The sequence below is a fragment of the Crocodylus siamensis genome, chromosome 1 (genome assembly GCF_052110815.1).
Source record: "Crocodylus siamensis isolate JL-2025a chromosome 1, ASM5211081v1, whole genome shotgun sequence".
Lineage (NCBI taxonomy): Eukaryota > Metazoa > Chordata > Crocodylia > Crocodylidae > Crocodylus > Crocodylus siamensis.
The window spans coordinates 132544014-132558994 of NC_143395.1; the positions used below are offsets into that span (position 1 = coordinate 132544014).

The 14981-nt window shown below is 42.5% G+C and overlaps 1 protein-coding gene across 1 annotated transcript; it reads right to left on the minus strand.

Annotated features, from left to right (window-relative positions):
* TTLL2 (tubulin tyrosine ligase like 2) lies at nt 1-12205 on the minus strand. Its single transcript, XM_090031484.1, has 3 exons — nt 12015-12205; nt 7750-8043; nt 1-4089 (listed from the first exon to the last, which is right to left on the minus strand). The coding sequence occupies exons 2-3, from the start codon at nt 8000-8002 to the stop codon at nt 2396-2398; spliced, it is 1947 nt and encodes a 648-aa protein (XP_089887610.1). The 5' UTR covers nt 8003-8043; nt 12015-12205; the 3' UTR covers nt 1-2395.
* Between the last annotated feature and the right edge of the window lie 2776 nt (nt 12206-14981).

The following is a 14981-nucleotide window of genomic DNA, read 5'->3' on the forward strand; positions in this document are numbered from 1 at the left end:
GTCATTGTGTTATCCTGTACAACTACCATTATTTACATAGTAATTTACTATTATCAGGCAATATTTAGAAGTGCAAAAGCAAAGGAACCATCAAAATATATAACTGATGTCCAGCTTGCTCTCAAACAGAAGGGGGCAGATGCTGACAAAAATTAAGAGGAGCTACTTTGACTTACAATGGCCAGTTCCCTTCCAAGGGAAATGAAACTACAGTAAAATATTAGTATTGATTTAATCATTCTTTGTATAGAAAAGCACACTGCTCCTCATGTTTCTGTCTCTTTTCAGGCTTTGTACTGCAAAAGCAGGGGAGCATGCTCTTCTACTCTGAGTGGCAATGGCCCCTCCCAGTCACAGATTATCTTGGCACTTAGAATGAATAATGGTCACGATTCTGACTATGTTGTACCCTTTTGTTGAAACAGTCTAACACATGGACAGTGCTGTCCCCAAAACATCCCTCTGTGATTCCAATCATGACAGGTACTCAGGATGACCACTTTGAGAATTTTGCAAGGAAATTAAAATACAGTTAGACAACCTCATGACTCTGCTATCCGCAGATTATCAGATTATCGTTAAATTATCCACAAAGCAGCCAGAATTAATCTTCCCTTTTGGGACAAATGTGAGGCTGTACGGTGGGTTAATAGCAGGTGCCGTTACTGTCATACAGCCAGTTGGTGGCAGTAGAGATGCACTGTGGGATGATTCTGTTTTGAATTAGTGGAGAGTTTTGATTTAGTGGTAGCATTTTTTCCACTTGGTTTTACTGAGAAAGTTTTATACCGTCAGTCAGGTGTAAGCGAGTGCATTGATGGCATAACACTACGGAGTGACCGTTTAACAACAATACATTTCCAGAAGGCATTCAGTGAACTGTGTGCAAGAAGAGGTTTGATCTAGTGGTCTGAGTAGGGTGTTGGCAGCTTACAGCTCAGCTTCAGTATCGAAGTCCTCTGTTGCTTTGAGAAACCTAATGGAAATATTTTTTTCACAAAGCCTGTTGCGGGGATTCTTTTGTTTAGAGTTTGTAAAGTCTGAAAAGCATTCTGGAACAGCATAAAGTAGTGATTCTCAACCAGGTATGTGGCACCCTTGGGTGCCATGAGATCCTTTTAAAGAGTCTATAAGGTGCTGCACAATATTAGCACTTGGTTTTGCAAACTTGATTCAAAAGATAAACCCAGAGATCCCAAATAGGAGTCCATAGCGGCAAAAGCGTTTTGACCTGTTGTGATCTTTCTGAGTTCTTTGCAACAGAAGTATTGCTGTGTCATTTTTCCATAGACAAGAAACACGAGAAAGCTAGGAGCTGATATTTTCTGTGCCTTGAGTGTAGCAAGGAGTGCCTTGAATCTAAAAAGGTTGAGAACCACTGGCATAGAGGATTTTTTTGTAATTAGATTTCATAAGAATTTTTGAAGATATCTGTTTCAAGGAAATGAAAATAGTTATACTGGAATTATATTTCTTTGACACAGCATGTACTGCATGCCAGATTTCTTGAGGGCAAACAAGGTTCTTTGGGTAAATCCGGTATCTTTTATTAGAGCAACTCAAATACTTGGAAAAATTCTTCTTAGCAAGCTTTCGGGCACAAGCACCCTTTGTCAGGCTGAGGAAGCATCTGCAGATCTCTTGAGAGTATTTTAACATCCCTGGTAGCAGCACGGTACTGACCACTGTTGTCTTCTGGCTTTACCTGTGGCAGGTTAGGATGCTATGGCTTGTGGTTGTGTAGTTTTAGTAAAAGGTTAGACAAGGCGTTCTCCAGGGTGGTTTGTATAGCAGGGAGTTAGGTTCTGATCTCTGGAGGCCCCTTTCAGCCCTACTTTTCTATGTTTCTATGAAAGCTCAATTGAGCGGAGCCAGACCTGGATTAGTAAAAAAACCCAACAACAAGCAAACAAAAAAAGCAAGCATCCTTATAATACTGGCAGCTTTGTAAATTAAGAGGCATGGACATTAAACGCCGTATGCTTCAGCATGTAAACTGATGAGCTTTTTAAAGTTATAAAGCCTTCCAGGGGAGAAAAACAGCATAAACAAAGGACCCTGAATTGCAGGGGAGAAAGTCATAAACAAATATTAAACAGAGACAAGGATTGATGTTTAAAAGAAAATTAATGCAACTTTATATTTTCCTCTTTGTGTTATTTTCATGTCAGAAGAATACCTTTTAAAAGTATTTAGTAATTCCTTTATTTAAAAATAATTTCATAGGGGTATTGTTAAATAAGCAATAGTACTAGTTACAGTTTAAAGTCTTGTGATATCCATATTTCTGAGATAAGTATAGAGCATACCTGTCCTTTTAAAGCTAAACAACCAGGTTAGTATCTCAGCACCCCTTGGTACTGTTTATAATCTGACTCTTTCATCGTGTTGTAGCTTATAGACATTTTTGAATAGTTAAATAATCTTTTTTCTCCTTTACTTTTTGTATTCCCTGAGACAACTGTTCATTCATTAATTTGTGTATTTCTTGTATGATGCCTTTTACATCTATTCCATTTCTGGAAGCTTGAAGCGCAGCATCATTGAAAGGGAAGATAAGGACAAAATCACCTATTCGAGGAAAGGGCCTCTTGTCTTGATCTGTGAGAAAATAAGGAGGGATGCTTAATTTGTTTTTACATAACTCAATGGGCAGCCATTGGGTGGCTTGGCCAGGCACAGGGACATGATGTAAAGTTCCTAGTATTGGTTTGCTATTGGATGCAGCTCTGGAGGGGAAACATGGTTTTGGCATGTTCATCCTCTCCCGGAGCTGTGAGGTCAGTGTTTTCCTTGGATGTGCTCTGGCTGCTTTCCTAGTCACTATGGCCTCTTTGCTAAATGATCTTCCTGCAACTTCCAAGAGAGATTGTACAGGAGAAGCGGCAGTGCATTCAGTCTGTTGTTGCCTAGAAGCAAGGAAATGTGGGGCAGAATCAGTCACACTTTTACTGTGAATACTCATGGAGACCTGTGACTTACTAGCACAGGATGATTTAGTCCTGGCCATTTTATTTTGTCTCAGGGTGTCAATTTGTTTGTAGTTTAGTAATTCAATGACATCATGGAGAAGTCCTTTTTTCACTGTTGCATCAATGGAGCAGTCTAAACGTAAGGCTGGGCTGCAGTTCACTTCTAAAAGCCATGGTTTGAATTTGTCATCTATCAGAATATCAAACCCAAAGAGCTCGAAGCAATTGTGAGTCAATGGTACAGAAGGGGTGATAGCAAGAAGGGTCAGTGTCACAATGTTGTTGATTCTTTGCCACAAAAGTAGGTCGTCTACGCCACGGCTGCATAAGTAAGAACGGCATTTGCTGAATGTCCACTTGCAACCACGGCCAATCCCTACTTTATCTTTTTTATACGAGGGCCCAAATTTATTGATGCTGGTGTTTGTCAGATGTGCGTATACATTGTCTAGAGAACTGAGGTCAAACTTTTCTGTGGCAAACCTCACCAGTCCTTCTTCATAAGTGTAAATGGTGAGGGGGCAAAAACTAGTGACACAAACATACAAGCGGAGATCCCATTTGTACCCAGAAATAAGCAAAGGGTTACTAATATACTTCTGCACAATGACCACACAATCATATATAAGATCCTTAATGTCCTGGAAAATGAGTATCCCCCTTCCTCGAGACAGATTCACAGGTTTGCAAATCCAGTAGCTTGACTTTCTGCCTTGGGATTGTCTCTCCTTGCTATATTCTGCTATAAACTTGACATAGTCGTTTGGCATAATGAATGCCACTGGACTAAATTTATATAGCGCTGATCCATAAATTCCTTTCATACGTTTAAGGTTTCTTGCCAGATAGTCTTTCCTTGTGATCTTGACTGTTTCTGGATAGTGATTGAGCCTCTGCCAGGGTTTAATGTTATGGTGGTCTGTCACATGGAAAGGGGTGTTCCGCCAGTACAGATTCCAGTCTGATTTGTCCTGCTCTTGTTCATCAAATTCACTCCAGCCACGTTCCATCAAGACTTCACGGACCACTTTAGGAACACTCTCGTGGAGACGGAACACCAGGGGTTTCAAGGTGTCTTTTGCATTGTGGTCCTCTGCCATTGTACAGCCCTTACTTTCTGAAAAGAAATCATCAGGAGGATTAACAATCAGATAAAAATACATTGTGCTGGAAGCCATTACATACATCTCACTGCTCCTTAATTATCACTGCTTCTTTGTGCCATTAATTTGCAAATTGCAAATACAATCTAGAGTGAAAAACTGAATTTATTGTTGGAAGAGCAACCGTGTGGGCCCCACGTATACAAGAGTCTTGATTTCATAGTTTCATAGTTGGTAGGGTCAGAAGGGGCCTGAGCAGATCATCAAGTCCGACCCCCTGCCAAGTATTGCCATCTCTATCCAATTCAATGTCCATTTGTTTGTATTTGCTTCTGTTTTTCAAAGAGGGCCTACTTTAATAATGTTTGGCTTGCCCAACAGTCTGAAGGTTTTGTAATTCAGTTCAGTGGTCATAGTTTCTACCATAAGGCCTTCATTCTGCTACGTATTTTGAACCCATAATTCCCCACAGCTGCAGCGAGACTTTTTGCCACTATGCTGGCTAATCCTACTCTGACAATAACCCCAGTGCAGATGAAATTTTAGGACCTCATCCAAAACTCATTTAAGTCAACAGAAAGGCACTTATTGACTTGTGGTCTAGAGTTGTGGTATCTGCTGAGTAGTTTGCCTCATACTTTTCCTTCATCAGTAAAGTTTTCCCCACTTTGTGGGGTGTTATGTACATTTTTCTCAATGTTTTTTTTTCCTGAAAAGTAGCTGGCACACTTATGTAAAGAACTTGGTATAGAAATCCCAACGAAACTCTCTGTCTTAGGGATATTGCTATTTCTATGGCAGTGTTCTTTCTTCTGCTAACACCCCTCATGATGATTAGCAGGGAACCTGGTTTTCTCTGATCTTAAAAAATCCCCAATTTTCAGTTAAAAAAAAGTAACCCCAAATCCACATTTTTCTGTGATTAAAATGAAACACCACACATGCGCACACACATATATATGTGGTGTTTCATTTTAATCACGGAAAAAATGTGGATTTGCGGTTAATTTTTTTTTTAACCAAAAATTGGGGATTTTTTTTAAATCAGAGAAAACCAGGATCCCTGATGATTAGACACTTCATCGAGGCAAAGAGCAAATCTGAAGCAATGCCATGTCAGGATTAATTTATCTACTCTACCCACATCAGGATTAACTTTCTTTTACTGCCCTACACTCTGCAATGTCCTAAAGAAAAATGTTAAGTTTGAACCCTGGAAATACTGAAAATAAAAATAAAAATGTATTTTTCCTAATCATACTCTTACTTGTGGCAAGGGTCTGACATGATCCAAGGGTAAATATCTCTATACAGTGGTCAACTTCCTACTCGTACTGTTTTCAGAGAAAAGTCTTGATATTGCTCATCAGATTAAGAATCCTTCCTTTGGGGCTATAAATTCTCAGTGATAGAAGAAAAGCCCAGAATGTATATTCCATGTATTCTAAATCACCATAGAAACCCAGGATGCATGTTGCAGGTCCTAGGGTTCCCTTTCTTCATACCTTCCTTCCTTCCTTTCTGGAATGATGGAAGTTAGAGATGTCTTGAAATTTTGGCAAAATATCTTTTCACTGTATCATCATACAGCTACAGTATTTTGTCGAAAACTGGCAGTATTGATTAATTTCCTGCTTTGTTACATATTTTAAAATTCTGAAATTATGTATATTTCTCTTTTTATATATTTGTAGAATGCAAAACTCAATTTTTCAGTTCAAAAGACATTGGTTTTGAAACATAAGCTAAAATGTACTTTAAAAAGGAAAAAATAGAAAAGTCAATGATTGAAATGAATTTTTTCTAAATGATCCAAGTTAAAAGTTTCACTTGACTAGATCCAATTTTAAAAAAATGTTTCCGTTCACTGCATTTTTCAATATTTCAAATATTTATCCTTCTTTGGATGTGATTTTTAAAATGTATTTCCTATCTTGCTATCATAATCTCTAGTGTACAGGTGATATTGTAGCCATGATGATACAGAAGGTATGCTAGACACAAGGGCTAGGGACAGACATTCAAAAAGCCTGAATTGATTCAATCTTTGCTAAATTAATCTAAGATTCAATCTAAGTCTAGATTGAACCAATTTGCAAGTAAGTAGACATTCATGTTTGACTCCAAAAATGCAGGGCACATACCAGTTGCTGCCTATGCCTTTGGGTTGTGGGGATGGGCCATATTAGGCTGCAGTGATCTATTGCCTCCCTCAGCCGAGGCCTATGCCCCTGGCCTGCAGCAGCCCACCCTGAGTGCCTGACACCGCTGTGAGCAGGCGGTGAGTGATGGGTGCTTCACTTCCACCTGCCACAATAATTTGCTCTGCCGTCAGCACTGGGAGAGGCACGAGGGTGGGGAACCTCACTGTAGCAGCAATCTGCCTGCAAACCATGTCCTCCTATGTGGGGCTAGAGGTGGGAGGCAGTGGGCACTGACTGCTGCCATCTGGGGCTGCCCCAGCCTGGGCTGTGCTGCCACAGTGGGAGACAGGGTTGAGTCGGGCTCCGTAACTAGCCTCAGCTCCTTTCCTTCCCCACCCAACCAGGTCACTTCCCTGCTCCTTGTCCCTTCCCCATAGCCATCTGGGCATTCCTCAGAGGGATGGCCCAGGGCACCCTGTTGGTGCCCCTGCCATTGCTGCCTGCAGTGAGGGGATTAAACCCCCACTTTCCCTCAGGTTACTGTGGTCTGGCTTCCGAGGTGCTGGGTGCACATCCCTGGGTGCACGAGTGGAGCCTATCAATGCCTGTGCCACCCCCTGCAATAGGAGGATTAAACCCCTGCTTCCCCTCCTGCTGCTGGAGCAGTCAGGGGGTAGGGGGCTGGGGATGCCTGCAAGGGCTGCTGCCCTGCTATCAGGCAGACTTGGCTGCACTCCAGAGCAGGGTTTCCCACCCCCACCCCTTTCTTAGCCAGTCAGAGCAGTGATAGTGCTCCAGCTAGGGAGGAGAGAGGTAGGACCAACCCTGCTAGGCTGGAACAGGGCTGCAGAGCATGCTGGGATGCTAGGGGACTGATTTAACTTCAACCAGGAAAGGGTTTAGGACACAAGTTCCATAAACCAGTTTGATCTTGTGCCTGCCTGGTCTCAAGAATATGCTTGCAAGATGCCCTGGCATGTGCGCCAGGTGCTGGCCGCTGTGTGGATCTCAGCAACCTCTGAATGAGCCCATGATCACCCTGGGGAAAGCCGAGAGACTCTTCTGCCATGACTTTGATGATTTCTTCAGTGGTGGGCTCCCCTTCTGTGGGCTCGCTCAGATTGGCTGCAACCTTTGGCAGGTATCCATGGGGCTCTGCCTCCCCTACACCCCATCCATGTGCCAGCCTCTAGGATGGCCCTCAGTGTTCATAAGTCTCACCCTCCGATGTTATCTCTTCTCCTCCCTCTCGTGGGGAAGGAGACAATGGTTTTCTCAGCTTCTGTGTTCCTGGATGTCTTGAGTTGTTCCTGGCCTCCAGATGGACCTCAGGCTAAGTCTGCTTATTGGCCATGGTCCTTCAGCCACTCCTACTTTTGGAGTGCTGACTCTGGCCCTGCCCTTGCCTCAGGGCCTTTTGGGGCTGATCCCCATTAGAAAATGGAGAAACACAGAAATAACTACACACAAAAAATGGATTTCAACAATAATTCGGGGTAGTCCTGACCCATCCCCTTCCCACTCACTGACTCTGTGTTTTATGGTCTTCATCATCTCTCGATGTCATCCAAGGTCCTCTTCCCCGCTGGGGACCCCCTCTGGTGCTCCAGCTCTGGGTCCAGGTCCCACGCTTCATGCCAGCATTGGCAATGCCTGATGTGGGAAGCAGCCTCGCGTGCGCCTCCTGCAGTGCCTCCCCAGCATGCCTCTCAGTGCCAGCTTTTATCCTGGCTGGGAAGCATCCAGGGATGACGTGCTGGCTCAAGGTGCTCACAAACTGCATGCCCGTTTGGTGCTGGCACAGCACATCCGCCTCCTCTCCTCCTGTAAGAGGTAAGTTTGCCTTGGTTTCAGGGCTTTTTGTGTAATGGTGGGTTGTCCCGTTCCCTGTTCTGCCACGGGGGGGAGGGGGTCCCTCATCTCCCGGTGGCTGTCCTCCTGGGACAGACCTCAATCAGTTACATCTGATACTACATTCAACCAAATTTATTTCAAACCAGTTTTAGCCATTTTGAAACTGGTTTATGTGCACTGAACTTATCTTCTGTTACAGTTTTGATCACTTAAACCAGTTTACGTGTAACTTCTGTCCCTAACCAAGGATTTCTTAAGGTGATATCTTTTATTGGACCAATATGCAGTTGGAATAAAGTTAGACCAGCTTTTGAATGCAAAACAGTCTTTCTTAATAAAAGCTCAGATCCAGGTCTCACAGAAGCCTGGATTTTTTTTCCCCCAGACCATCAGAATGGAGCTAGGCCTGCTGGGAAGGGGGAACCCATTTAAAAGGTTCAGTGAGGAGAGAAAGCTGACAGAATCAGCAGTGTGAGAGATCTTGGGAATAGTAATAGCAGCAATGCTATCCAGTCACCAAATACCAACCTGGATCTCAGTGGAAAAGGAACGGGGAGAAAACACACAGGATTTAGGAGAGGAGTCATGAGATGAAGGCATAGGGAATAACCTGATAATGGGCAGCCTAGGAAGTGGCTTGATGGAAGCAATAAATTAGGGCTGGTAGAATCTGAGGGCATTATTACACATGTAAGTTCTGCAGCACCAGGAGCTTGGAAAAGTGCCTGGCGCGGCAACGCTTACAGTTGTATAAGCAGCAAAATGTGCATCAGTGCTGAGAAAATGGTGGTGGCGTACTTTTGAACTGAACCACCTCAGAGGTGCTTTAGTTCAAAAGTGCACTGCCACCGTTTTCTATGCACTGACGTGCATTTTGCCCCTTATACAATTGCATGGAGCGCAGCACAGTTCGCCTCAGCTTGTGTGCAGAGCAGACTTGATTAACTGAGTCTGCTCTGAAGTGGCGAATCTCCGGCACATCACAAGAAAAAGAGTATGTATATGAATGTTCTGTGGGTGTGGACACACACCACGTGTACTCAGGAGGAAAAGTCTAGCAAATGCATGATGAACAACATTTACTCCACAGGGATGCTGTTTTCCAGTGTAAAGTTACTTATGAATAAGTGAAATGTCACTCCAAAGAAGCTGTTTTCTAAATGCAAACCAGTTTTCTGGCTGCCTAATATCTCTGTGCAGCTAGCTTTGGAGAGCTGATTGAGTGTCTACTCCTTAGTGCAGAGTAAATTTACAGTAGAGCAAAATCCAGAATAAACTGATCTGGAGTAAATGCATCATGTTTCTGTACCCTAAGTCACACAATTGCTTCATGGTAGGACTTCAGGGCAGGGACTCAAGGGCCTGGAGAGCAAAGGGAAAGAGGTACTAGTAAAACAGGTTAGAGACCAGTTATAGTCCAGGGAGCATGAGGAATGACATGGCCCCTTCTGAAAGGAGACCAGGAAAACCACTGTCCTGAGGTGGCAGGAACAATTGGAGCCTTAGGACTGGGTTGAAATTTATTAAAAATGTATAGTTAAAAATATGAATCAGTAGACTGATCCATTCCTCTGTTCCTTGGCAGCTGAACCAGAAAAGGAAAGGAGCTAAACTCAGGCTTGAACTGAGGCAGTTCTTCCCACACCCCAGTGTGTCCCTTCATGTGGCCCATGTATGCATCTCCTCACATCCCTTACACCCACAGCAGAGCCCCTAGTAGATTTAGCACTCCTATGAGGGAATGGTTAGAGGGACAATGAGTGGATACTTAAGTACCGTGGTGATGGAAATGGATTTACTTGAGTATTACAAAGTAGCTTTGTGAATATCTTCCAGGCAGTGATGTCTTCCTGTTCTTTCAAGTTCTCAGAAGGGTAGGGGATGTTGCTGAAATGGTACCTCCATTTCTGGTGCAGTGTTCAGTATCATAATTTCATGATGATCAGTTACTTCCTTTACTTCTGTTTTTCTCTATAGTTCTACTACTCCTATATGTCCCTTTTTCCTGATATGTTTATTAAGCATAAAAACATGCAAGTGAATTAAAAAAGGTTGTGCTGCTAGTTTTGTCAAGCCTGATTCCAGCTTGTCGACAAGGAAGGTTAAATAAAAAAAAAAAATTAACTGTAGTGGCCATGTTTTGCTGAGTCATGGTTTAAAGATTGCAGTTAGGTTTGTATATTATGCACTAATCAATAGCGCTACTAGCAACACATCTTTGAAAAACACTATATTGCACAAATACAGAGCATGGTAAACTCCACCACTACAACATCTTAACTGAAGGAACGCAAATTACTTAGTAATGACTGTACCTAAACAATACAGCTTTTAATGGCAGTTTGCTTTTTGAAAACCTGTGACGTTGACACTCATGGGGAAGTTTGCTGGAAAGTGCTTGGCAAGCCTAGATATTACAAATAGCAACATCCCGCTCTTTCAGTAAGTACTGTATACAGTGTGCAAAGGTAAAAAAATGATTAAACAAATCTGTTCTTATCTTGCCGGAAGATAAAAAAACCCAAATGGAATCAATGGAACAAGTTGATTCTCTTGTTGTGAAGAGTGTTACTAATAAAGAACATTTCCCTGCTTTTAAACAAATTGGTCTCATATGTAAAAAGAAGCCCTTCAAAGTACAATTGGAGGAAAACTATTATCAGGGCTAGGCATCCGTCTAATTGAGCGAATACAAATGTTGCCCCCTTTATTGCCTCTATACATGTGACTAAATGTACAAATATCTTTTCATTCAGGTGAATTTGCCTGAGTTGCCCATATAATTTAAAGTCCCACAAACTTGCCTGAGGTAGGTACTTACTGTTGTTTCACAATGCAGAGAAAATTGCACTTTAGTCATGCCAATCAGAAGTTAACACTGCCCAAAGTTCCTATGAAGTGGTATATGCTGCTGTATTTTCAAGTACATTGAATAGAAAATAACTGTGCTCCAGTAAGTATTTCCATTTCAGGCAACTGTACATTAATTCTTTCGTTGTAATGACAAGTATAGGAGATGTATAAATCCAGTTCTTTGTGGCAAATGCACGTGCTCATGTACTCATGTGCTTTTTCACACCTACCTGAGCCAGGCACAGTTTTGAACAGACAGTTCTTAGCAGTTAAAATTTAAGTTTGTTTTCCTAATTAACTGAAAGCCTTTCTATAATGATTAAACCCACCTTAGAGGTTTGCATTATCTTGCAGTATGCTACTACATATCCCCTCTTGTCATGATTTAATAAAGTTGTCTACTTTGAGATTTAATTTTAAATAGACTCATTGTATTTATACCTATTACTTAAAAGAAAAACAAAAAAAACCTATGCCATGATTTATGTGTGGTGAGAGTTTGTGTGTTTTATGGTCAGAAGGGATCCTTACATCATCTAATTTAACTTTTTTTTTTTTAATCGGAGAGCATGGAATTTCAGCCAGTTACCGCAGGGTTGAGCCCAATACATTATGTTCAACTAAAGCATCCCTCCCAGAATAACATTTGGTCCAATTTAGTGATAATGGTTTTGCTTTTGTGGTATCAAATCTAACACTAGTTAGATTACACTATAATTAATATATAACCCATGGTACAGTGAACAAATTGCATGCTAAACATTAATATGAAATCTCATGTTGTCATTTAAAATGCTAACACTGAGGACTGAGAGCCCCCTGCTACACCCTCCACCCCTTTCTCTTGCAATGGAAATGCTATTGACTTCAGCCTATTGCAGATCGTCTCGTCTCTGTGAGTATAGTGTGAAACAAAGAACAATTCTGTTATACTTTGTTCCCAAAAGTCACATTATTAGTTCTGTGTTCCCCTGGGAAAGGAATCCTTTTCAAGAGGATTTCTTTCTATATGAATTCCCTGTTTTTACAAGCAAGTGCTTAACACAGGGCCCTATTTGTTTCCATACCCCTTCAAAGTGAGCACATACCTCTTCCTCTGGAGCTTTTACATTCCCAGACTGATGCATTCTTTGAATGGTAATTGCCTCCATACACAATGCAAGCTGCTGGCACGCTCCAGCTTCACCATGCGCTTGAATTTTCAAATATGGACATAAGGAAACGCCTCCTGCATGCTCATAAATTCCAAAGAGGAATTTGCCGGTTGACTTGCTCAGCAGCTCTGTCTGCCTGATTGTTTTCCTTGACTGCATGTTTCAAAGTGTGGGCCAAGAGGGTTAAAGCCTGGTTGCCTAGCAATACAAAACATGGATCCTGTATACAAAGGCAAAGAGTGACAACACACACAGAGAAGTACTTTCTTGCATTATTTCAATTTCACATCACTAGATTCTAGGTTCCTCTTTCTGCATGAACCAAATCCAACAGTCCTTGCTCAGACAAAAATTCCTGCCCCAACCCCCCTCCTCACTGCCCCAAATCTTCTCTTCTTTGTTCCCCTCCCTTGCCAGTTCAGTTCTGCAACCTCACTCCCTAAGTAGTCCTCGTCTGGCCTACAGCCTGAGAGTGGCCTGGGATCAGAGGGAACATGGCAGTATGCTGGAGGAATCCCCCAGCCATCTCACCTGTGGGTGAGTTAGGTTTGTAAGTCCCATTAAGGGTGGACCCTAACACCTTTCCTATTTGCTATCGTCTTGCTGGCTTCTATGAATCCCATTTTAGGTGCTTAACTCTCTTTGTGCTTGGTATAGGCTCCCACCTTGGGGTGGAGGATTCCACTCAGTATCAACTATGTCTTAAAATTTAGTTGTTGCTACATTGAATATGTGTTTCTACATACTTTGTCCCTTTCCCTCTCCCCTCCCTCTGAGGTTCTCTTTCTAGTAACTTAAGTCCCTGAGCCATGTACCCAGTGGGAGTGCACAGCATACCACCAGAATGGTTTTTCATTAGAGTCACATGAGCATAGTGAGACTAATACTGCAGTGGAGTGCAAATGGTTGCTGCTACCCACCGGGTAATAGCTGGGTGGTTAGTCAAGTGTTTGGTAATTGGGATGTGCAGATGCAGTCAGCCAAGCCAAGGATCAAAGGATGTTCGTCCAATAAAGAAGCCTTGACTACAGGAGCATCAACCAGAACTTTTTTTCTCTTGGTGTAAAACAGGGATTTCTCTGCCTTAGCTCTTCACCTTCTGTTCTGATGCTCTGAGAATGCAACACAATCTCAGTTTGCTATTTTATATTAAACTACTGCAGTGTCAGATCACTTCTTGAATCTCTACATTTATTTCTAACCAAAAACTTCAGGTTTCCTTATACAGGTTTGGTAGCTTCCTCTAACAGCTTCTTACTGTAGCTTAACCCTGAGGAAGTCATACATTTCACCTCATTTTGTCCTAAGAATTCTCAAACACACTGTCTATCCAGGTGGCTATATGGCTCCCATGACCTGGCTGAACCTGGCTACACAATACCTCTGCAGGAACAAAGATGTTGTCTTCATTTAAATATGGGAAACGGAGGCACTGTAAGATCAAGCAATTTGCTCCAATCTAGGGTAGAGCCAGTTACCAAATCTCCAATCCAGTGCTACAGCCAGAATGCTATCCTTCCAATTCTGACTGTCTCATTGGTGCTGAAATCCCCCTGATGCCAGTTGCATACTGCTTTGGTCAGGCCCTTGAAATCTTAGCTGGGATTTATGTTGTCATTAATATCCCATTCTAATTTCATTACTTAATTTTGCTCCAGCTGTATCCACAATGATTTGTCAAGAAAAAAGAGGGATTTAATTACCTAGAAAGTGTTTAGAATCCATGGTGCTGGATACTGTAGGGCAAAAAATTGCTGTATCAACAGATATGAATGTGTTCATGTGCCAATAAAAATTGCGTTGAAAGATATTGAAGTTGCATGCAGGTACAACACAGCAAAATGAGGTTTGTATGTGTTTCACCTAAGTGCTTGAAAAGTCTATGCTGGGTGTTGTATGCACAACATTTTGTGTCCTACATCAGGCGCCATTTTTTGAACAGTGAATGCAGGAAACTCATGCTGGTTTGCAGCCTTGGTGAATAAGGAAAATGAATGGGCAGAATTTATAAAGTGAGAAGGGAGGGAAAGGGAAGTCAACCTGAGGAGAAGAAAAAGAAAACTTAAAAATGAGCTTTGCTGTCCAGAAGAGGGGAAAAAAAGGATCCTTTCCATTTGCCCTATATGACTAGCACTGGGATGGCCAAAGGTGTGGTGAGGGGCAGTGGTCACAAGTGTCTCATGACTGGCTGAGGAGTGAGGGCTCAAGTATTGCTGCCTAATTGCTGCTTGATGATGGTGGGTACACTGAAGGCTTCTGCCCATGGTGTTAAGCTGTAAGCTCTTTGGGCAGGGGCTATCTTTTCTTATAACCCAGGGACCTTCATTCACTATGTGGGAAAGTGACTTGTAATAGAAAAGGCTGTACAGAAACACAGGTGAAATCTGAATAGGAATTGTGATGCAAAAAGGTTTCATATGAGGATGGCAGCGGTACAGAAGAAACACTTCTTCCTTATGACTTTGATTATTGAGGATATTGTTACATCTACAAGTTATTCTGCTTCCTCAATGCCTTGCTCTCTTGGCATGGTTAATAACTGGACCTCTTAGTCTCACAGTGCCGTAGCAAGGGGGGTGAGCAGGGCAACTGCCCTGGGTGCCAAAGCAGAGTGGCGCCAATAGGCGCTGCCCAACCAGGGTGGGGCACGGGACAGAGCTGCAAGCCACTCATCTTGGGGGGCCCTGGGATGAGGGGAAGGTGGCTCTCACTGCTGCATGTATCCCCAGGCAAGCATGGGCGGGTGTCCCCTGGATCTGTGCATGGGGCAAGGGCGGGCTGCCTCTGTGGACTTTCCCCAGGTGTCAAACTTCCTTGCTACGGCACTGTAATCTCGTATAATAGTTTTGTGGCATAACACAATATAACTAATGCTGTAGTGTAGTTTATTTTCAGACAGAC

Bases quoted from the DNA above. Each gene is read 5' to 3' on its own strand.
- TTLL2 (XM_090031484.1), bottom strand. From the start codon at position 8,002: ATGCAGTTTGTGAGCACCTTGAGCCAGCACGTCATCCCTGGATGCTTC. The intron at 4,090-7,749 runs GTCAGTGAGTGG...ATTTCTTTTCAG, and splicing joins TGAAGACCATAAAACACAGA to AAAGTAAGGGCTGTACAATG.